Source organism: Amphiprion ocellaris, chromosome 12, assembly GCF_022539595.1.
Source record: "Amphiprion ocellaris isolate individual 3 ecotype Okinawa chromosome 12, ASM2253959v1, whole genome shotgun sequence".
Classification (NCBI taxonomy): domain Eukaryota; kingdom Metazoa; phylum Chordata; class Actinopteri; family Pomacentridae; genus Amphiprion; species Amphiprion ocellaris.
In genome coordinates this window covers 8,785,259-8,808,659 of record NC_072777.1, presented here as the reverse complement: position 1 = coordinate 8,808,659, position 23,401 = coordinate 8,785,259, and the positions used below count along the sequence as shown (strand labels likewise).

Below are 23,401 nucleotides of genomic sequence, written 5' to 3'. Positions count from 1 at the left end.
AACATGAGAATATGATGTAGTGACTCACATCCTGACTCATCTGCTGCCACAGCAACAGGAGATCCTTCGCCTCATCAAGCCTCACGTGTTATTTTTTCAATTATCTGTCTCACTGCAAATGGAACAATGAAAAGACAGAGAGAGATCTGGAACCACCCAACTCCACTGCTGATTATGATACATGATGTGTTTGTGCTGCTCTCCTGTTGGACGGAGACGCAGCTCCAGGATCTGGTCCAGGATCAGCACCACGGACAGCTCAGAGAGCAGCAGCTTCACTGAACAGACGCTTCGTCATTAACCTGGACTTCAGACTGACAAACATGAATCTTTCTGCTCCTGACAGGTTTCACTGAGGCCAACCTGTGGTGAAAATCTGTGTAGCGATCACGCAGCACCACTGGTTTGTGATGTTGGCTGGAGTTTTGTAAAAGTAAGAAGATCAGATGTGTTCAGTTCAGTGGAATCAGAGGGAAGGAGGCTGTTAGACTCACATGTTTAATTTGTTTTATTGTGACTGAGGTGTTTGATTTATGTACTGCAACTTGGGATTATTGATCTGGAGCTCAGAGAATGACGATCATGTTGGATTCATTGGATTTTGATTCTTTCTTGTGCTTCTGAACAGACTCCTGTGAATTGAATGTGTGTTCTTGTGTCGTTTTCAGTTTAAAGAGAATAGAAGGAAGATTTAACTCTCCACGTGTCCACTTCCATAAAGTTGCTGTTATTTTATGTGAAAGTGGTGGAATTGTAAATGTGCACCTTCAGAATGACATATATTTTCTTAAATTCTGATTCTTACACAATATATCTGTGAATCTGGATGAACTGACTTTCCTTGTGTTCTCCTCAGAGCCTCACGAAAGGTTCAGGAACCTTCATTGTGGTTCTGCGCAGACCCATTGTTCCTCAGAGTGTTCTCCGCAGAGGACAGCGGGGCGCACCGCCGTGATTCCCTCCGTCCGCCTGCCGAGACAGAAGGGCGTCAACACAGAGACAAGAGTCCAGAGTGTTGGAGGAAGGAGACGCTCACTGGACGCCTTTGTGTCCGAACAGCAAGCAGGAGAAACCCGCCCGGAGCAGCCGCCGCGCCCCGGTGGAGCAGCGAAGGATGGAGGATCCGGAGGAGACGTTTGTTAAACAAGAGCATCGAGACTGTGTGTAAAGAGGAGGAAGAAAAACTTGTAACAGCAGAGAGAATAAAGGAGAAGGAGGCAAAAAAAAAAAAAAAACTGGGCGTCTACAGCCGAGTGAGGAACCAAACCAGGCTGGATCTCCGGACGCATAATTGGCTCCGACAGGATCGATCAGACCCACAGTGGATCTAATGCAGGCCGGTGAGGAGGCACAAATGTCCGCCGGCGATCTTTGTTCACACCTCGGCTCAGCAGCTGCAGACATGACGCAACAGATCAGCGCAGAAAACTGCTACGAGATTCTGACAAAAGCCAAACGAGAAGGCGCGGAGGGCGTGAAGCAGCAGGTCTACCGCTACATGAGCGACCACTACCTGCAGGTGCTGCGGAGCCCCGCCGTGTACGGCCGGCTGACGGCGGGGGAGAGGGAGCACATCCTGGCCCGGAGGATGGAGGGGAGGAAGGTGCTGGCGGTGGCCGAGACAAGCGAGGTGTGCGACCGCGGGGGGAGCCGGGACAACAGCCGACCGCAGAGCCCGCTGCTGCCGGGGACGGAGGACTCCAACCACCGGCGGGTGTTCTGCCTCGACCCGGAGACCCAGCAGTGGGAGGTGCTGACCAACCTGCCGGAGGAGATCCCGGCTAAAGGCTCCGGGATGTGCACCTTGTACAACTACCTGTTCGTGGCGGGGGGCATCAGGGCGCACGGGGACGGCCGCTCCAAGGCGTCGGACCGGGTGTCCTGCTACAACCCGCTGACCGGCCAGTGGAGTCAGATCCGGCCGCTCAGTCAGCCCCGCTGCCAGCTCCGCCTGGTCTCCATGGACGGGTACCTGTACGCGGTGGGCGGGGAGTGTTTGTTCACGGTGGAGCGCTACGATCCGCGCACGGACCGGTGGAGTCCGGTGGCTCCGCTGCCCAAAGGATCCTTCGCCGTTGCGCACGAAGCCACCTCCTGCGGCGGGGAGCTCTTCGTGTCCGGCGGCTCGCTCTTCTACCGGCTGCTGCGCTACGACTCCCGCCGGGACGAGTGGGAGGAGTGTCCGTTCAACGAGAGCCGGCGGCGGTCCACGGATATGGTGGCGCACAGGAGCCTCGTTTACCGTTTCGACGTGGACCGGGAGCGCGCCGGGGTGAGCGTGTACAAGTACAACACGGTGGTGAAGGTGTGGCTCGGCGGCGCGTCCTTCCCGCTGGACAACCCGCTGCCGTTCCGCTGCACGGTGCTCGGGGAGCGGATCTACTGCGTGAACCGGAGCCAGACGCTGCAGTTCGAGGTGGGGGAAGACCGGGAGGGCTTCATCCCGGAGGTACTGCCTTCCCCGGCGGAGGCCAGAGGAGCCCTGGTGCCCTTTGTGCTCACCCTGAGCCGGGACAAGTGATCCAACCAGGGACGCTGCATTTTGTCCGATAATGGAACTAGGCTGAAAAGGTGCAAAGCAGTAATAAGTGAAGCTGCCTTCTTCCTTTGTTGGCTTCTTTTCTCCGCGGTGCCTTTTTGTTCCACCCAAAGTTCTGTTGATGGCAGTTTTCACTTGTTGCTGATGAGCAGCAGATTCTGAGATTATTCAGATGATTGTTTCATGACTGTGAAGGTGGGAGGTTGCTGGTTTGAATCCCAGTGGTGGAAGAATGTTTGAAACATGAAATGCAGTTTTTACTGAGAGGCTGAAAGTTTGTGTTGAGGCTGAAACGTGGGAATGTGTCCTGAAGCTGTGGCTGATTCAGTAGTGCGGAAATACGGTTAGATATTTCTTCAGTATAAGATCGACTCACTTTTTCCCAACATGAATGAATCTAATGAATAACTAATGTAGCTCCAGAGCAGCTCCCCCTGCAATATAAACCTACAAGACACAATGAAAAACAGTCCACAAATACCAGCTTTTTCTGGAGCTTTCAGCCACATCTCACAGTCTTCTTCAGACAATAGTTTGTCCCATTTATGTAAAATATGGCTAATGTTGAAGCTGTAGCTTCTATTTGGAGGCAAATCTTTAATTGCACAAAGTGAAGTGGATTTCAAACAGATTGCTGTCTCCTCTGCAGACAAACAAAAATGAAGCAGCAGAAACAGAAGAAACTGTGAAACGGAGACACTGATGAGGAGAACAGGTCTGAAATGATCTGCAGCCACAGCAGCATCCTGTCATATATGCAACTACATAGATACAATACAAACTAACGTAATAAACCAAGATGGCTATAACTCAGACCTGGTTCTGATCAATATTACAGCTGCTTCACTGACACAAGCTAAAATATGTGTGGATGTTATTATCTGACTGTTGCTAAAGATACTCTGGAAATTAACAGGAATTCAGTCAAATTCTGCTCTGAGCAAATTTTGTTTTCCATTTAGGTTTTTCTCTTTATTGCACTTTGGATGAAGTTAATTCACAATTAAATAAAATTGTTTGTGTTATTCTCCTGGACCACTGTGGTTTCTTTTTACTGGAATGTAAATAAATGAAAAAAAATCACCTGATTAGTTTTAGAACCTTTCATGTCCACAGTGAACGCAACCTCTGCAGCATTAGAAAAAAAACAACATGTTTTTAATGATTACATGAATTCTGAAAGTCTGACTGATGTACAAAGTTTCTTCACATGTGAGAGGATGTGGTGCAAAAACACTGAAGTCTCTGAAACTTTCTGCTGATTGATGACAATGTTTTGAAGTTTAGAGATACTTTGTAGTTTCAGACTTCAGGACTGACTCCTGGAATAATGAACTGCACTCAACTCAATAAGTGTTTAAACAAACTCTGCCAGTATATTAGCAGAATCATCTGCATTACATGACTTTCTTTCTCTTTTGTGCAGTTTGCTGCTGATTCTACTTCAAATCAAACTGAACTCATTTCTCAGTCGGTGAACGTAACTCGATGACTCTGAACAAACTAATCAGCTTGGCTCAGTTAGTTCACATTTTAAGGCATCAGAAAAACACCTCCTGCATGCTTTGCAGTCTTGAACATGACATGAGCATCATTTCTGAGACATTTCTGACAGTTTTCATGCAAAACCTGAAACAGGCCTGTTAAATGTCAACCGAGTTTGACCTTCAGGTGTGTCTAGAAGCAGGTGGGCGGGGTTTACAATAACAAAAATACCACAAAGTTCACACACTCACACACATGTACATATTCAGGCTTTTAAACTGTAACTCCACCCACCCAACCCTCAACAAATAAGTAAAACAAACACACACCTGCAGATAAGCTCATAGTCTGTAGGGTGACATCACTCCTCAGGTATTGTTGGCTCCGCCTCCCGTCAGTTTGACTCCTTAGAACACAAAACAAGAGAAAAGTCATACTGAAAGGATTCTGTACACATTGTATAGATTTTATTTCATTAGACACCAGCGGAGGGTAAAATGGAATTTGTAATAAGGGAGTCTCTGTGGTTTTAGGGGTGCCATGTGCAATGTTAATTTCTAAAGGCTTACATTTGAATCCAAAACTATTTCTAGGCATTAGTTAACAGTCCTATGATATTCTCTGGCAGCTGTATATAAATCATAACAAGGTCTGATCTGTGCTGACAATCTTCGGCTCTAAATATGGCAGCTGATGACAATAAAGTCTTCCAGTAAATGCACTCTACTGTGTCTCAGGCTCAAATACAGGAATGGTGGTGTCAGGCTGCCACTACAGGAGGAGAAAATGTTCACAGATATTAACTATGTTACGGCTAAGAAATGATCCAACTGGCTTGCATTACCTTGACATGGTGCAATTGGTGTTACTCTGCTCAAACCACAGCAGACCGTTTGACAGTTAACTGGAGGTCAACAGCAATCTTAATGTAATGGCAGCTACAGTGTCTATAAAAAGTATTTGCATCCTTTTGAAAGTTTTCCCTTTTGATCTCTTTTCAACACAAAATCATGGTCGATTTAATTAGTTTTTTGACAAGAATTTACAAAAAAAAGAAATAATACAACATTTCTACAATTATCAGTTAACTAAAAATTTAAAACATAAATAAAAGATTGCATAAGTATTCGTCCCCTTTAAAATTACACAGCTAATTCAACAGTTGCAGCCAACTTGACCCACAATTAAAGAATATTAGATTAGAGTGCAGAGAATGTGTCTCAAGTGTCACCCGTGTCACTGGTGAATCACAAAAGAACAGCGTAAGCAGTTCCACGAAAAGGTTATTGAAAAGCACAAGTCAGAGGACAGATACAAGAATATTTCTAGGTCACTGAACATACTTTGGAGCACAGTTAATTCCATCATGAAGAAATGAAGTAATATGAAAAACGTCTAAATCAGCCAACAGCAAAACTGAGTGACTGTGAGAGTAGTGATGGAGGCCACCAAGACACCTATGACTCATCCCCATATCACTGCTGATGTTTACTTTTCTTATTGTGATCAAATCTTACATCCACATCAAACCCAACAGCTTCTTAATCTTTCACTTTTTGCACCGACTCCCCCGTCAGATCACTGTGTTTTTTTCTGAAGTTGCTCATCTTTACAACACCTCGCCCAAATAAAGGTTTGTTTTAAACTAGACTTGCAAGCAGATGTACAAGGGTCAAAGTACAAACATGATGCGACCACAAGAGGTTAACAAAGTGCATATTTTATATAAGTTAAGTTTATTCCTACAAGTTGAAGTCATTTCTGTATGTAAAATTTACTTGGAAGTGAATTTTAACGTATAAATGTGGCGTTATTTGACAACTTTTCCATGTGCAGATGAAGGGAGGGGAGAAACTGTTTTACAATAGTTTAAATTTAAACAGGGCGATATAATGCATTTGTTGAGGACAACGTTTAGCAGCAGATTAATTCACATTCGACTCACAGCTGGTTTGACTCAGCACATGGTTTTTGCTGATAAGACTAAAAATTGGGAATACTGTCAGGCTATTGTTGTGAAAACCTTACAGAGTTCAGCTTCACTTCATTCTTTCTTTGTCTTCATGTCCATCTTTGTTTCACATCTTTTACACATTCCCCCGACACTTTATGCACGATACATGACCAGCACAAACTCAGTTTCAAATCTGACTTCTCATTTTGTTAGTTTAAGAAAGTATAAAGATGTCCGGAACAAGAATACAAAATACAAGAAAAATAACACTGGAAGCTCCGTAATTTTAAAATAACAATCACTCAAAATGTTACTGTGGAATACATCAAGGCTGTAAAAAAAATCAAGTCTCACTATTCAAATCCACAGACACAGCAGGAAATGTAAAACTACCTGTTTTGTAAGTCTTAAAAATGTGTTAAAACTGTGATTAGAAACCTTGTCTGTCCTCGATGCTCCAGCAGAGACTCAGACCTGAAGACACCTGAAGCTGCAACGCATGAACAGACTGAATTACTGACCAATCAGAGCGCAGCTTCACAGAAAAACAGATCCTTTGTCTGACACCTAACAGCTGGACCTTTGTTAGCGTCTCGTGGTTGATAAAATGACGTTTCCAGCAGAAAATGTATGCAGGGAATTCTGGGATGTTGCAGAGAACAGTGTGGATATGAATGCACTTGAGTTAAAACAACTCATGTCAGGATGCTAAAGAAGTATTCAGACCATCTAGTGAAGACAGTCTTCATCCATCTGGTGATTGCAAATGTTTTCATACATTTCTGTGGCTGTCCTTCCTTCACTGTGTCATTCTGCTGTTTATCATGCTGATTTATTTACACTTATTTGCATGTTTTCATATGTACATGACTGCATTAGGAAATGTCTACCTTTAGTTAATAAGCAACTCTGAACAAACAGCTGGTGGAAGAACAAAGAGCAGCGAGTGTTTGTGCTGCTGCAGAAAGCCGAGGAGGAAACACTGCAACACTTTCTGCTGACGCTGCAGCTTCTCATTTAACCAACACACAAAGCTCTGAGCGCTGGAGACTCTTTACACACCTGATCTGCAGCAGCAGCAGCAGCAGCAGCAGCAGCAGCAGCAGCAGCAGCAGCAGCAGCAGCAGCAGCAGCAGCAGCAGCAGCAGCAGCAGCAGCAGCAGCAGCAGCAGCAGCAGCAGCAGCAGCAGCAGCAGCAGCAGCAGCAGCAGCAGCAGCAGCAGCAGCAGCAGCAGCAGCAGCAGCAGCAGCAGCAGCAGCAGCAGCAGCAGCAGCAGCAGCAGCAGCAGCAGCAGCAGCAGCAGCAACATTCATCTGGGCCTCTTGTCCCAAATCCATGATTCTGAGAGATAAAGTCAAAACTAAAGATTAAAACACAGACTTATGAAAGACATTTTTCACACAAACATCAGAACTGAAGAATGATGGGTGACTCCTGATCACTTATCTAAATTTATTGGTTTATGTTTAAGTTTGTCTTTGGTAAGTTTTACACTGAGTATTATTTGCTTAATGAGATTTATTGTGAAATCAGAGCTTTGTTTAAATTGGTAAATAAAATGATAAAGTCATAGTTTAACAAGAAAAAATGGGAAGTTTTTGGGGGAAAGTGCCAAGATTTGATCATTTTGTATTATTTCAAGAAAAAAATGGTATGGAAATGTATAATTCTAATTATTATTTTTTGTACCATATAAAGAAATTGTAGCAAGTAAAAGTTCTCTTTTATTCTGAAGTCCCTCCTTTTTTGTAAATAAAAAAAGAAAAAAGTTTTTAGAATTACACTATCCTTGAAGCTTTTGTAATATCATTAACTTTATATTTATGCCAATAAAGTATAATGAACTGTCAATTATCGTCTGTTTTTGACTTAAAATGAAAGTAAATAAAGTAGGAAACACTTTTCGAATTGGTTAGATTCACAAATGAGTAACAGCAATGTTTTGGAATTACAATTTGAACATCAAAAGTGCAAAATTACATTCTGATTTTTTGCACATTTTAATTTTACACTTACCTACAAGTCTGGTAGAAGTGGAACATTTAAACACGATGCTCTCAGTTATTTAATCATCCAGGGAACAAACACATTTTATCTTCACTGAAGTGAATAAAGCTGAAGTTTGATTTTATTTTGTTTCCTTTTCTTTAGGCTAATTTTCTATTATCTTAATAGTAGACACTGAATGTCTCCATGTTGACGTTGATGAGGTTTCATTAACACAGAAACATCACAGAGGGACAAAAGACATCAGTCCATGTTCTGATCCTGACAGACACTGAAAAGTTAAGTTGGTTTTACACAAATAAAGTCAAACTAACAAAAACAGGTCCCATAGCTTCAATTTATTTTTTCTATATGGAGCAGGTCCTTGTTAAACATCATCACATCAGAACATAAAAGAGCTGAAAGAAAACTTGAATATTTTTCTTCTATCTAAACAGTTCAAAAACCAGCTGTGGAGTTGGGTTGTTTATTCCGTCAATAATCGAAGCAGGATTTCATGGACTCACTGTAGAAAAGAGAGATTCCTGGTACTGGAGCTGAAAGTGCTGAAGTCAAACCGCATCCTGCTGCTTCACCTCACTTCCCCTCTTTAATCCATTTACTGACGACGATAATGCGTTTCTGTGGTCTGATGTGATTTCCCAGGCTGCAGAGAGACGACGACACACTCCGTCTGCTGACCGACACAAACATCAGGAATAACCATGAAGTAGTGAAGCATCTGGTAAACTTTGAAGATCAAAACAATTTCTGTAGTTTTCCACTAGTTATGCTCAGGTACTTTGAAATCAAAGACGTGTCTTGAAATCAATGAATAGCTTGATGATATTTTATATATATTAGCACTGTTCTTGTTGACGTTTATGTGTGTGGATTCTGAAAAATAAATAGTGTTTTAAACTAGACTTCTGAACAGGTACACAGAGTTAAAGCTCTTCAGGAAGGTCAAGAGTCAACCAAGAATCATTAAAAAGCAGGTTTAGAATGAGTTAGAAGCTGCTGGAACACAGGTGTCCATGTCCACAGTCAAGCATGTTTTAAATTGTCATGAGCTAAGAGGCTGCCACGCTAGAAGGAGGCTGTATGCAGAAACAAGACCTTAAAACTCGACTGAAGTTTGCTGCTGTTAACATGGACAGAGAAAAGGCCTTCAGGAGGAACGTTCTGTGGTAAGAAGAAACAAAAATTTAGTTATTTGGCCACAATGACCAGAAATGTTTGGAAGAGAGAAGACAAGACCTTTAACTCTAAGAACACTAAACCTACTGCTGAGCATGGTGGTGGTGGTATTATGCGCAGAGGCTGTCTTGATGCTAGTGGAAATGGTGTTTAATACAAAGTAAATGAATAATTAAAAGTAATGTTACCTTAACATTATACAACAAAAGACAACGACCCCAAACACACATGGAAAGTGGTAAAGAAATGACTAAATCAGGCTACAATTAATTTTATAGACTGACTTCCCCAAAGTCCCGACTAAAACCTCATCAAGAACCTGTGAACTGTAATGAAGAAACAAGTCTGTGTCAGAAAGCTAACAAATTTTGTTTAACTACACCAATTCTGTCAAGAGGAGTGATCGAAGATATAACCACAAACTTGACGCTTGTGGGTGGCTACCAAAAGTGGCTACATAACTTAGATGAAAGTGGCCAAGGAACATTTAACTAAATTTTAGAATTGCTGTATGTATATTTTGAGCTAGCAGATTTTGTCATATTTCCAGAAGACACATAATAAATCTATGAAAAGACTAAATGCATGATTGATTTTGTGACAAAGATACAAATTATTCCATCATAGAAAATTAAGGATCATTGGAAACTGAAGACTGCCATGACATACATGGTCTTTGTAAGTATTTTGTGTCAGCTTTTGTTCACAACTGTACATTATGTGTGCACATAAAGATTAGTTTTCAGCGGATTTAGAGTAGTACAGTATGAATCTGGTGTTATTTTATGTATTCTCTGTGTAAAACCAAACCAACAACATTACAGCTCAACGTTGCATCTCCCTGTTCCGTCAATGGATCTCAGCTCTGATATATGCAGTTACATTTTTCTAAAAGTCTGACCACTTTCCAAAATCAGTTGCTCAAAGCAGCTTCTGCCAAATAAAAAGCAGGGAATGGAGCATTCATGCAACAGTGTGTCTCACTCATGCATTCAGGACAACAGTACAGCTCTGTGGCAAAGAGGAAGAAGAAGTATCACAGTACTTAGATACAGTCAGTGTATTTGTACTGTAAGAAGGAAGGAGTGTTACTCTGACTGTAAGTAGTGTCTGTGTGAGGCTGCAACAGAGCTGCAGTGTTTTCAGTCTTAATGGGATTGATCTGTCGACTCTTCGTGATCCGACAGTTTCATTTTAAACACAGACTCATTTCTTCTGGGAGCCAACACTTAACACGCAGTCTGCTATAATATCCTACAGTGCTGGGGTTGGATGGGTCACCCTGCAGGGTGGGTTCCATATGTGACTGGATTATTAATGTATAGGGAGGCTGACACACATTTTAATTATTCAGAGTGAAAAACTGCAGAGTTTACAGTCTGCAGAATCCATCACTACTTCTTTAGCTTCACTGCAGTTAATGAAATGCAGCCAAATCAAGAGCTCAGACTCCTACTGGAAACTGTCCTTTCACTACAAAGACACAAAAAGAGAACGAAAAAGACACATGAATCAAATACAAAGCGACAAAATGACCACAAACAGACACAAAACAACCACAAAGGGACATAAGTAAAGTACAAAAAGATAAAACAGATGAAAAACTAACAAAATGAGACATGAAACAAAAACTAAAAGACAAAACAAACATGAAGAGACAAAACAACTGCAAAAAGGCACAAAGAACAAACATGACAGACACGAAACAACCACAAAGAGACATAAGACGCATACAAAAAGACAAAACAGACAAAAAAACACAAGGAGATGTGAAAGAATTAAAAAAGACAAAATAACTATAAAGAGACAAAACAAAAACTAAAAGACAAAGCAATCATAAAGAGACAAAACAACCTCAAAAAGACAAAAAAATTGCCACAAAGAGACATAAAACAAACACAAAAAACAACCAGAGACATAAAACAAACACAAAAAACAACCAAAAAGAGACATAAAACAAGCACAAAGACACAAAAAAAACACCCACAGAGACATAAAATAAACACAAAAACACAAAAAATAACCACAGAGAGAGAAAGCAAAGACACAAAAAACAACCACAAAGAGGCATAAAACAAACACAGAAAGACAAAACACACACACAAAAAGACATGACACAATTTCAAAGAGACAAAAAGACCAAAAAAAGCTACAAGAAAAACACAAATGTTTTTTGGATCAAGAACTTTATCATGTTTTCACACTATAAATAAATTCACCTCAGCAGCCTGTTACATGGCTCTACGGCGGTATTAGTGCAGGAATGTAAACTTTAGGCTTTGAGACTTTTGTCCGCTGCAACCATTTTTCTGTTTGCAGTGTGTTTAAAGCAGACAAACGTCTCTGCTGCTTCCTTCCTCTGAGTTGCAGCAACAAACGGCAGCAGGATGCTGTTACCAAACTCAGCAACACAAACTGACATTTAACTGCTTTTCCTTTAATGCGTCTCTGATATGTACGTGGAGCGGACACAGTTGAATGCATGAGACAACATTTCGCAAACGCTTTAAACGTTCTGTTAATAACTAATTAGATTTTTTCAGGTTTTAAATGATTGACTTCCTGTGATTAACCATCTATAATCTGATTTACTTCTGCTACATTCTACATTTTCACCACCAGCTCCTCAATCCTCCATCTTTAATGGCCTCATCTTGATGTGGGAAAATCTAGTTTTAAGGCTTTCTGCTTTATTTTGTGCTAGTTTGTTGCAAAGTGTGTTTGATCTAATTGCTCTAATTGTTTGTTCTACAGTGATTAACACAGAAAATCACATGTAAGGTTCTATTTTTTGAACACAGAAAACATAACTATCTTCTAAGTCTAACCCTGAAAAAGAAGCCATTTTTATTTTTATTTTTAGCCATTTTATTTAAACTTTAGTTTCTTTTCCTCACCTCCTCTGTGAAGCAGCGCCCCCTGCTGTGTGGAGGCCGGCATCGACAGTTTGTTTTCATGTTGCTCACTGACACAAAATAAATTCTGTTCCACACAAATGCGGCTCTCAGAATTATTAGCTTACAATACACTACAAATACAAGAGATTGGAAATAAATATTTGCACAGCATCTGACATCAGTTTTAGAAAGCACGTGATGTGATGTTTACATGAGAAATTATGAAGCATTAAAAGGTGGTTTCGGAAAAATTAATTAGATGGCCACGTTCAGCTAAAATATGCCAAAACTAATAGAAATAGACCAAAACCGTGTAATACTTCAGCTTGTAAAGTATTTTTGCATCCAAGTGTTGAAATTTCTGCTTATGTAAAACATCTGAAAACTTCCTCAACCTTTGGCTAAATGAGTTTCACAGCAACAGTGTGGTTCCAACAGAAACAGCAGCACGTCTAACCTGTTAGAAAGACTCACTGGTGTGTCGACATCTGGTGCTGCTCAGAAAACCAACAGACAGCTCAGACATCCAGCACTCACTGTCAACAAGGAGAGTACAAAAGATCAACAGCAGTGAAATAAAAACACTCAAAAGAGAAGAGATCAACAAAATGACACTACAAGATCAGCTCCTACCTTTAAGGGTTTCTGTTCACTGCTGTATACATTTTCTATAAGAGTGAGACTTCTCCACTGTAAATGGTGTCATCTGGTGTTGAGTCACTGAATTACAGTGATGGGGAAGTTCTCACAAACAAACATAAACCTCTTTGGTTTAAGACAAACAATATTTATTCTGACATCTGAAATCCACGGAGATATAAATCTGAAAATGTAACATATTACATATTCAATCTTGTAAAAATAAACTTATTTAACAAACAAAACTACAATATCAATACAAAAAACGAGCAGAGGAATCACAAACACAAAAGTTACATATGAGGAAAACAAGTTCTGAGCCGTCAGTCGAGGGTAAAGAGTGTTCAAAATGTGAATTAAACCTAAAGCCCATCCACTGATTAGTTCAGACTCCTTCAGGACTTAACGGACGAATGTGAAATACCTCTGAGCAGGCAAAAGTTCCAGTTTTTAATCCTGACAATCATCTGTGAGTAGATTAAGTTTGAGCAGAGAAAAGCTGCTGGAGCGTCGAAGCAGATCAGAGAGAAAAGCAGCTCCACATTCAGGGTTTTGAACATCCTGAGGTCGAGTGAATCCGGCAGAAAATGCTGCATAGAAAGACGAAATAAAACTTTTCAACTGTCTTAATTATCTGTGTACATGTGAACTTTTGCACTGAATCTTATTTTGAATTCATATCAGCTGGTGCTTTAGAATTTTCCTGAGTAAACTTTGAGTCATGATGAAGCGGTCTCAAAACAACGATGTTCAGGTCATATTTTAATACTAAAACTCATCCATCTTATTTCTTATCTTCTGAACCATCTAATAATCCCTGAGATGTATTTTGTGAGTCCATCAAATGAGAACCACATTACTCCAATCATGATTTACATACATAAGTCAAGTTTGGACTTCAGAGACCTGCAGGCCTCAAAACATCTGTTCCAGAGATCAGTTCGCTAGACGTCCTCACATGGTGAAAGAAGATCCGTTCTCGCTGGATCCGTCCACTGAGCGGCAGACGGTGGACACGTAGAATTCTGAGGTGACCCTGGAGGAGCGGCGTGGGGCGATGTACTTCTTACCCAGACACCACAGGTCCTGGAAGATCCTCCTGAAGTGGTTCCTGAACTTCACCCCGACGAAGGCGTACAGCACTGGGTTCAGGCAGCAGTGCAGGTAGGCGATGGACTGCATCACCATCAGGACAGTCTGCAGTCTGTCCAGGTCTTCACATTCAGCTTGCTGGAACATGTTGACAGTGTCGTACAGCAGCACCAGGTTGTAGGGAAGGTGGCAGGCGATGAAGACCACCACCACCGCCAGCACCACCCGCACCGCTTTGTGTCGCTGGAAGTTTTTGGCTTTCATCAGAGTGATGATGACGGCGCTGTAGCAGAAGATCATGATGAACAGCGGCAGGAAGAAGCCCACGACCAGCTGGGTGCTGGGGACGGCCACCTTGGTCGTCCGGGCCATATTGCTGTCTGAAAACTTCAACTCGCAGACATACTGTGGAGGCTCATCGGTCTCAAAGAACTCATCATCAATCATATGGTAATCATTGCTGTGGGCTGGCTTGTACCACTGGTAGAAGTAAAAGGTGGGGATGGACACCAGTATGGCGAAGACCCAGACGATGGCGCAGATGATGCGGCTGTACGAGAGCGAGCGCAGCCTGAAGCTGCGACGAGCCTGGACGATGGCGATGTAGCGGTCGGTGCTGATGCAGGCGAGCAGCAGCATGCCGCTGTACAAGTTGATGCTGTAGGAGCCGCGCAGCAGCTTGCAGGCCACCGGCCCCATCGACCACGACGACAACTCGTTGTAGATGATCAGAGGCAGCGCCAGCACAAACAGGAGGTCGGCGATGGCCACGTTGAGCAGGTAGATGTCCGTCATTGACTTGGTTCTCTTGTAGAAGGCGTAGGTGACGATCACCAGGCTGTTCCCCACGAAGCCCAGGATGCAGATGATGGAGTTGATGTACGGGCCGACTACCATCTCCACATTGTGGCTGTTGCTATGTGGGCAGGGTTCAACCAACTCATAATCAAAGTACTCTGTGGAGGTCTGGTTGAAATCTGACATTGCTGTCGTGACTGATTGGTTGTACATCTGCTCCTCCTCAGTGAAATTCATCTTCGTCCTTCACTGCAAACAAAGAGCAAAGAGAGAACATCAAACAGCTGCAAAGACTTCTCATCAACTCATTGAGTGTCTTCTACATGAATACTGTTGCTGTTCAGTAAAACTGAACTGAAACTTTGCATCTGGCGGAACAAGTAGACCACAGATCAGACGTGTTCAGCTTTCTAGCTGGAGTGACAGCAAATATCAGTACCACTCCCAGTATCAATAACAGTTCAGAAGAAGCTATAGGATAAGGGCACAGAGTAGGTAAAATAATGCAAAGGGATAACTGGTCCCACGGATCAGTTTTTGGCAGATGATCACTTTTTAGTACAACATCAGCTCAGGAAATATCATAAGTTCAGAAGAGAAAAGGAGTTTGAGTAGAATTTGATCAGCACCAGTACTGAACATGTGAAGGGGAAGACAAGGCTGTATATTACCCTTCACAAGTCAGGCCAAGGCCACCAGCAGTGTCTGAGTGGAAGTTAAATCAGCAGTGATGACTATAATGACAAGAGTCAGCCAACTCTGCATCAAAAAAGCATAAAAGACACAGTTTGTGCTTTTTGTTGACAGAGGTGCATAAAGACCTAAAAATGTTAACAGGAGCTGAAGTTTAGTTTGTCACATCCAGCTGTTCATGAGTCTTTTCTCTGAACTCATCAAATGCCTGCAGCATCAAACAGCAGCAGGACGCATATATGCATCTACGAAGTACATTTATCCACAAAACACAGCAGAAACTTCCGTAATCAGTTAAAATTACAAATTATCCCCAACATGGACACAGGATCAAAGGTGATCTATAAGTATTGACATTATGTGTTTTTGTTCATTTCAGGTGAACTGAGACAAACTATAAATCATTGTTTACACAGCTGGATATTATTTTACTGAAAAAGTCCAATCCATTTACTAAGGTCAAATTTCTTCCTTTTTTCTGTTTACATTAACAATGAACACATTAGTGTACCATAATGGTCTGTAAATTATCGTCACATAATTTTCAGTATGAAAACTATGCACGTGTTGCCTGTAGCTGTAGGTGAACTTTTACTCATCGAGTACAGCAGCATCTCCTCTCTTGGCCTATTTTGAAGGTTTGTTTCCATCATAACCAAAATCTTGACCGTACCTGTATTATTCTGTGCATATGATTTAATTAGTAACATTAAATATAAAATATATAAAATAAGACCAATGTGTATCTGTATGTGAGTTCTTAACTCTTATGTTGACATAGTTTTCCATCCATCCATTATCTATACACCGCTTATTCCTCACTAGGGTCGCGGGGGGTGCTGGAGCCTATCCCAGCTGACTCAGGTGAAGGCAGGGGACACCCTGGACAGGTCGCCAGTCTGTCGCAGGGCTACATATATAGACAAACAATCACTCACACATTCACACCTACGGGCAATTTAGAGTAATCAATTAACCTCAGCATATTTTTGGACTGTGGGAGGAAGCCGGAGTACCCGGAGAAAACCCACGCATGCACAGGGAGAACATGCAAACTCCATGCAGAAAGATCCCGGGAAAGCCGGGACGCGAACCAGGGATCTTCTCGCTGCAAGGCGAAAGTGCTAACCACTACGCCACTGTGCAGCCCTCTTGACATAGTTTTTAACTGCTATAATAGTGATTATAATGTTTCAATAAAATTCAATTCAATTAGAGATTTTTGGGCAGAATTTAAGTAGAATTACACATTGACACTTTAAAAAAATATATTTTAATTGCAATAAAAGCAAAGAAATACTGCACAATAGTCCACAATATGATCGTTGCTATCTTTTAAAGAACAGCATAATTACACTACCGGTCAACAATTTTAGAACACCTCAATTTTTCAATTTTTCATTGGAATTTATGCATGTCAATGTCTTACTGTCCTCTGAAATGAAAGCATAGAACAAATAAACAAATGAAATTTAAAAAAAAAAAAATTAGAAACCAAAATATATTCTGAACTTTTAGTTAATCAAAGTAGCCACATTTGGCAGATGTAACAGCTGATTCAAATTCTTTCCACAGTGAACATCAAATATTCTTCAGAAAGTTCTTCCAACTCTGTTGTAGAAGTTCCCATAAATGTGTGGCACTTGTAGGTTGCTTTGATTTCAGCCTTCTGTCCAGTTCATCCCAAACCAGCTCACTGGGATTAAGTCTGGAGACTGTGCTGGACACTCCATGTTTTCAAGCTCACCATCTTATTTTTTCCTAAGGTAGTTCTGGCATAGCTTGGACTTATGTTTTGGGTCATTATCTTGCTGTAGGATGAACCCCTGACCAACTAGGAACATACCAGAGGGTACTGCATGGTGCTGCAGAATGCTGTGGTAGCTGTTTAGGTTCAGGTTATCTCTCACTCTTTACAAGTCACCGACCCTGGATCCAGCAAAACAGCCCCAGACCATCACACTTCCTCCTCCATGTCTGACAGTTGATGTCACACACTGAGGAACCATCCTTTCTCCTACTCGACAGTGTACAAAAATCCTGCGTGATGAACCAAAGATTTCAAATTTTGATCCATCAGTCCATAATACCTTCTTCCAGTCTTCAGTAGTCCATTGATGGTGTTTCATGGCCCAGGCAAGCCTCTTTTTCTTATTCTGACGTCTTAGCAATGGCTTTCTTGCTGCAACTCCACCTGTCAAACCTACAACTCCAAGTCTTCTCTTCACAGTTGAAACTGACACTTCTTACTACGACCACTATTAAGCTGTGCTTGAAGCTGTTGTTCTGTGAGCCGCCTATCACCAAGCTGTTGACTCTCAGAAAGTTGTCTTCTGATTCTGTTGTGGGTTTGGGTCTTCCAGACCTCTTCCTGTCAGAGCTTCCCCAATTCTCTGAGTTCCTTTTGATGGTGAAGAAAACTATACTCACTGACACTTTGACTATCGTCGCAATTTCTCTGTAAGAAAGACCTAAATTTTAAGTGTTATGATGGTCTCTCTCTCTTCTATTGTTAATTGCCTTTTCCTCACCATTTTTATGGCAACACACTACTTTCTGCAGTACAATGCTGTTCAAATAATAGTCTTGAGGATATGGTGCCACGGTGCATTCCAACACTACTTTATGCAGGCAGACGGGGTTGTAAGTAATCAAGAAAAGTTGAGACACCTGTAGAATTTGGTAGCACCAACTTTCAAGGCTTGATCAACCTCCATTACTGCAGAACATCTTTAAGTTGTTAACCCATTTCTTGTTCCTTGAAAAAGGCCTTTTTGTATAATTCTAAAATGTACAGAATTTTTCAGTTTTAGGTAAGCTTACCTTTCTTTTAAACCTCTGGCAGTTCATTGGACTTGAACTAGTTGGATTTCAGTTTTAAAAACTGGAAAAAATTGGGCATTCTAAAACTGTTGACCGGTAGTGTATATTATTTCATAGAATAGCTAAATAAATCTACAATGCATGTGTCAACGTACAACTTAATGTCAGACAAATAACGAAGTCTTACTTTTACAGTACATTGGTTAAAAAAAAGGTTATTTTCCTGTATTTTATATATATATTCTCTTATAAAAAAAGATAGTAGGAATCTATATTTATTTACAATAAATGTCTATAAAATAACCTTTCTCTAAATGTACAGGAGTCAAAATAAACTCTCAGATGCTTATTAGTGACACAATTCACAACCCCCTCACAGTTATTATTGTTCAAAACATAAATGACTGTTTCTCACTTTGACTTTCTGCCAGATTCATTCAGTCTGATGGAAGAATCATAAAAACTCTGACATTAGATATTTAAATGATCTGAAAGTGGTGCAGATGTCTTGCTGTTTGATTGCTGGTTGTGCTGTTAGAGTGTGTGGAGGTTTTTAGATGAAAAATGTCCCAATTGTGGTCGATGGTGGTTGTGAAGGTGAGAATGTGAGTGTGTTCTCAGGTGTCTGAACACTTAGAGGAAGTTTGCAGAAAAGAGGTCATTCGACTCTGAGACGCCGACTTGACCCAGTTGATGTGTGATGTGCGGTTTCTTCTCCCCTTTCAGGGTGAAATAAACTCATCTTAAACGGAGAAGTCTCTGAACTACAGATCAGAACAGACAAAAAGATCTCTGTGCTCAGTTGGAAACTAAAATCGCACGATTTGGAGAGATTTTCATGATTTTACATGAGTGGAAGAAGGAAAGAAAGATGGGAGAAATCAATAAAAATGAATGCTCCTCTTCATTCTTCTACCTTCCAGCCCTGTGTGGTTCTGAAAGGATCATTTTAACTTTTTACTCTTCAACTTTAGTCTCGAGATTCGGAGAAATGTTGCAAGAAACATATGGGGGCGAACAGCTCTCTGCAGCTTTCCAGAAAATGGATTTTCTCCATGTGGTGATACTTACTGTATTCTAAAAGGCTCATTGCCTCTTTGTTGGCATCATTTCCTACTTGGCTTCAAGTTAGTCATTTTTTAGAACATTATTGTGAGTGAGTTGGATGCAATAATCTAAATTAATAGATACAAAATGATCCAGAATAAAACTTTCGATACAATTTGAGAAAACAGATTTGTGTTTAAAACTTTTAACGGTTTTTTCTTCTCTCCCATTAATCATGTCACAACCCCTAAGAGTCATCTGTCGACCCTTTGTACCCCAGTGCTGCAGTCAGATAATATAATTATATTTCAACCTGAATTAATACATGGAGCCGGTCCTCATGATTGCTGGGCTTCGTTTGCTTGTTTACTGTGTTGTGTGTTATCAAGAAAAGATTACTTTACATACAGTAGGTATGCAGTTATATAACCAGCATGTCCAGTACACTGTGTACTCAGTCCAGTCCTGCACTCAGACTGAGAGTTGTAAGGAAGTCCTGGGATTTTTAGGAAGTTTCTTAAACCACAAACACACTCACAGCTGTCAGGTACATAAGCACCTGTGCAGGTGTCAACAGGACACACATGTCTCAACTACCTCAACAATTTGTTTTTCTGACCTCCTTCCTGCTTCTCAAATGCTAAGTTTTTAGAGCTAAAAACATGTTTTCTATGCTTCTCGTTCCAGAATAAAACCTGTCGAGCGTCGATGGTGAGAAGTCAGTGAAGAAAGACGTCAGAAAGATGAGTGCAGTGGGTTTGTGTCATTGTTTTTAAAGGTTTGCTTCGCTGCAGGTGACGTGAAAAAAGGGAAGTCTGAAGGTACAAACATCTGCTGTCCAATCGGACGTCATGTCCAGCAAGCAGAAGTACAATAAAGGAACATGAGGCGTTAGAGGAACCGTCCTTTGTAGTAAAAGCAGTAAATTTCTCATTTAAGGTCTGTTGTTATCTGCAGACAAACATCCGCATGCTAACATACCGATATTCAGCAAATACAAGGTTCACTGTATCTGTTTAACATGCCAACGTTGGTTTCCAGATGAGGCTGATGGGAACGTCTTCTGCTCTGCAGCTGTTGCTAATAAACCAACATTGACGACATAGTTAAATGTTGAAAGTTAAATGTTGATATGATGATGCCATTTAAAAGTCTGATGATCTCCTGGGTGATTACAGTTCAGCCTGAGGGGAATATATGAAGCCCATTTAATCACAATGCAGCTGACGGTTTCTAACAGGTTTTAAAGTGCAGGTTTTGGGCTCGAGTTTTAGATTTTACATCTTGTGTTTTAGTGTTTCGCCTCTAGAGCTCAGGTTTATATTTCATGTTTTAGAGATTAGGTTTTAAATGTGAGTTTTGGAGCACAGGTTTTAGAAAGCAGCATTTTCTAACTGGTTTAGCTTCGATTTTAGAGTTTGGGGTATTTGAGTGCATGTTTAGACAGAAGAATGTCATTTTAAACCAGCTTAAATCTCATTTCAGTTTTGTCTAAACCAGAATAAGATTTTTTTAAAAAAGCACTCTAAATCATAAAACCATTTTTTTTCAATAACTTAAAACTGACTTTCCTCATAACAACCTCTTCTTAAGTGAACGGAGAAAAAAGTCACAATCTTCCACCCTGCACTGCTGCCTGCTGATATTTCAGCTCTGAAAAATCTCATTCTGAACTAAACTCAAACTGTTGATGCAGCAAGTAAACATCTGGAACTCACATTAATTAGTTTTATCATTTTTTATTTTCATTCCTTCAGGGTTTTTTGTGTCGGTGCATCTTTGGACAGCAGGAGTCATCACCTTTCAGTTTTAGTCACGACTTTAAAAGTTTGGTTGCACTATTATCAGTCTCTATCATCTATTGACGGGAAGCACACATGCTTCAAAGAAAACCTGATCTAATCAGCTAAAGCGAACGTGCGTTTACAGAAATACATCTTGATTTTCAAGATAAATGACACAGAAGTAGGGCGTCTGACGTTATCTTATTACATCATCTGCTACTATTTCAGATGCTGCATGCTGTCACATTATTTTTTTCAACAACAAAATGTTAGTCAAACTCTACAGAAAATATGGACTTGTTCAGGTTTACATGTGCTAAGGAACCTGCAGGAACCTTAACATTTTTCCACTGCACTAAAACAGAATGTTAAAGAAACAAAAAGAAATCACAGCTCATAGAGACAAATTGCTTCTGAAAACAAAAAGTGAAAGAGAGAAAAATAAGCAGTGATCTGTGGGGTTGAGGTTTTCCTGCAAGAATCAGCATTTGAATAAAAACCAAATGAGCAAAACAAACAAAAGAAAAAACTAAAAAGAGAAAATTAGAAATAAAAAGCAGAACTCACAGGTTTGCAGGGCTGATGGTGCTGCCGTTTTCTGGTCGCTCTCACAGGTGATGATGAGTTGGAGGTGCTGCTGTGCGACATCAATCACACACTGAAACAACGCTGAAACCTCCAAGTCTTCCTCTTTCATCTATTGACTCTGTGTCACAGCTGTAATCTGTGTGACATTTTTGCTTGTTAGTGTCTCAGCTTCCCCTCAAAATGGTTTCATGAGACAGAAGACAGAATTTCTCCTTTCAGCTCAGCTTGGTGGTTTGAGATGACTGTTAACAGATTGATATTTTTCCAAAGGCCACATGTTTAACACTCTGGGGTCTATTCACTGTTACTTGCAACAACATAACTGTATTTATATATTATGTAGAAACAGGTCATTCTGTAACATTTTATGAATATTTATTTTCAATGAAAAGGACACGAAAGCCAGTTATGGTAAAATGACTTTAAACAGACTTTCCTATAGTTCTATTTGTTAGATTTAATGCTGTGTTTGTGTCCAGCTACAGGACAGATTGAATGATTTAGAACTCCATCCTGCAGTGAACTGACTGCTGACAAGAAGGTTATAAATTGTCAGACTGGCAGCTATAAGGAGCTGCACTGTTACTGTTTGGTTTGTACTGCATGCAGTACAAATTCTGTTACTAAAAGTAATGCCACATGTCTTACATGAGCATTTTGCTGCATTTATATTCTACATTAGGAGGATGATTTTATGAGTGATATATTTGTCAGATCAGGACATCGACAGGACTGTTTAACAACATATAGAACACTACAGCTGTTTAACTCAACATATGAGTTTAGAAACACTGTACGCATAAATCTTAGCAGAGGAGATGAACAGTTAGCTAACAATTGCAACAATGGATTTCTGCATCCCAAAATTTGCAAACTTACCAGATCATCTTCTCTGGCGTGAATCTGAAGATTTTTACCACGACATTTTGGGGGACATTCAGAAAATATTCATAAAATGTTGCTGCTTCGATGTATTTTATGATGTTCCTCTATTTTAATGTTGGTTGATTTTACATGTAAAGTATCTTTGGGTGTTTTGAAAAGCACCATACAAATAAAATGTATTATTATTATTATTGTTAGTAGTAGTAGCAGTAGTAGTAGTAGTATAACAAAAAAAAAAACAATGTAAAAAATATGACATCTAATATTCTGGTAGTGACTCCGTGTTGATCGTCAGAATATTCACAGAGCTGAAGTCCGTCTAGATGGTCAGGTTGTTTGAGAAAAGAAGCAGAGATTGGATTTGGATAATATGGGCCTCTGGGAACAGACATTTAAAAGACTCCTCAACTTTGCAGAAACAGGGTGCCCAAACTAAAAGCGCCAAACAACAATTTAGTGTAGCTTTGTGGTCATTTTGTGGCACTTTGTGATTGTTTAGTTTAATTTCTGGACAATTCAGTGGGTTTTTAAATATACCAGGAGCCCTCTGATCCCTTTGGACCCCTGCCTTGAAACCTGTTGAATAATCCACTAACAAAAATAAGTAATAATCAACATTTTGTCCCACTATACGGTTAAAAGCATTAATTCATCTGATTACCCATCGTCAAAGGCAGGATAAAAAGCCAACTTTCACAGCAAAACTGCGCTGAGATTGATATCAAAGCCATCTTTCTTTCCCACCTCCACACAGCTGACCAGACATCAAGTACAGTGTGTGTGAATGTGGGCTTGTTTTGGAAAGTTACAGTCAAACACAAATCCTACTAAAGCAGCATCACAAAGGCAGAGCTCAGCTGAAGCTATTTAAAAGTCAAACACCAAAACTTTAATTCTACGTCTGGTTTACCACCGGTGGCTTCACCTCCCTGCTGCTGCTCTACAACTTCTCCTGACTCAGAGGCCAACGTACTTCAAGCTTCCTTCAAC

General features: G+C 40.7%; 2 protein-coding genes across 2 annotated transcripts; one reads left to right on the top strand and one right to left on the bottom strand.

Annotated features, from left to right (window-relative positions):
* The first annotated feature begins 303 nt into the window (after positions 1-303).
* Positions 304-3,574, top strand: LOC111571000 (kelch repeat and BTB domain-containing protein 11-like). Its single transcript, XM_023274034.3, has 2 exons — positions 304-433; positions 857-3,574. Exon 2 carries the CDS (start codon positions 1,331-1,333, stop codon positions 2,519-2,521), a length of 1,191 nt encoding a protein of 396 aa, XP_023129802.2. The 5' UTR covers positions 304-433; positions 857-1,330; the 3' UTR covers positions 2,522-3,574.
* An 8,441-nt stretch (positions 3,575-12,015) lies between these two features.
* ccr6a (chemokine (C-C motif) receptor 6a) lies at positions 12,016-23,311 on the bottom strand. The gene is made up of 2 exons (XM_023274033.3): positions 21,506-23,311; positions 12,016-14,840 (listed from the first exon to the last, which is right to left on the bottom strand). The coding sequence occupies exon 2, from the start codon at positions 14,826-14,828 to the stop codon at positions 13,656-13,658; it is 1,173 nt and encodes a 390-aa protein (XP_023129801.2). The 5' UTR covers positions 14,829-14,840; positions 21,506-23,311; the 3' UTR covers positions 12,016-13,655.
* Between the last annotated feature and the right edge of the window lie 90 nt (positions 23,312-23,401).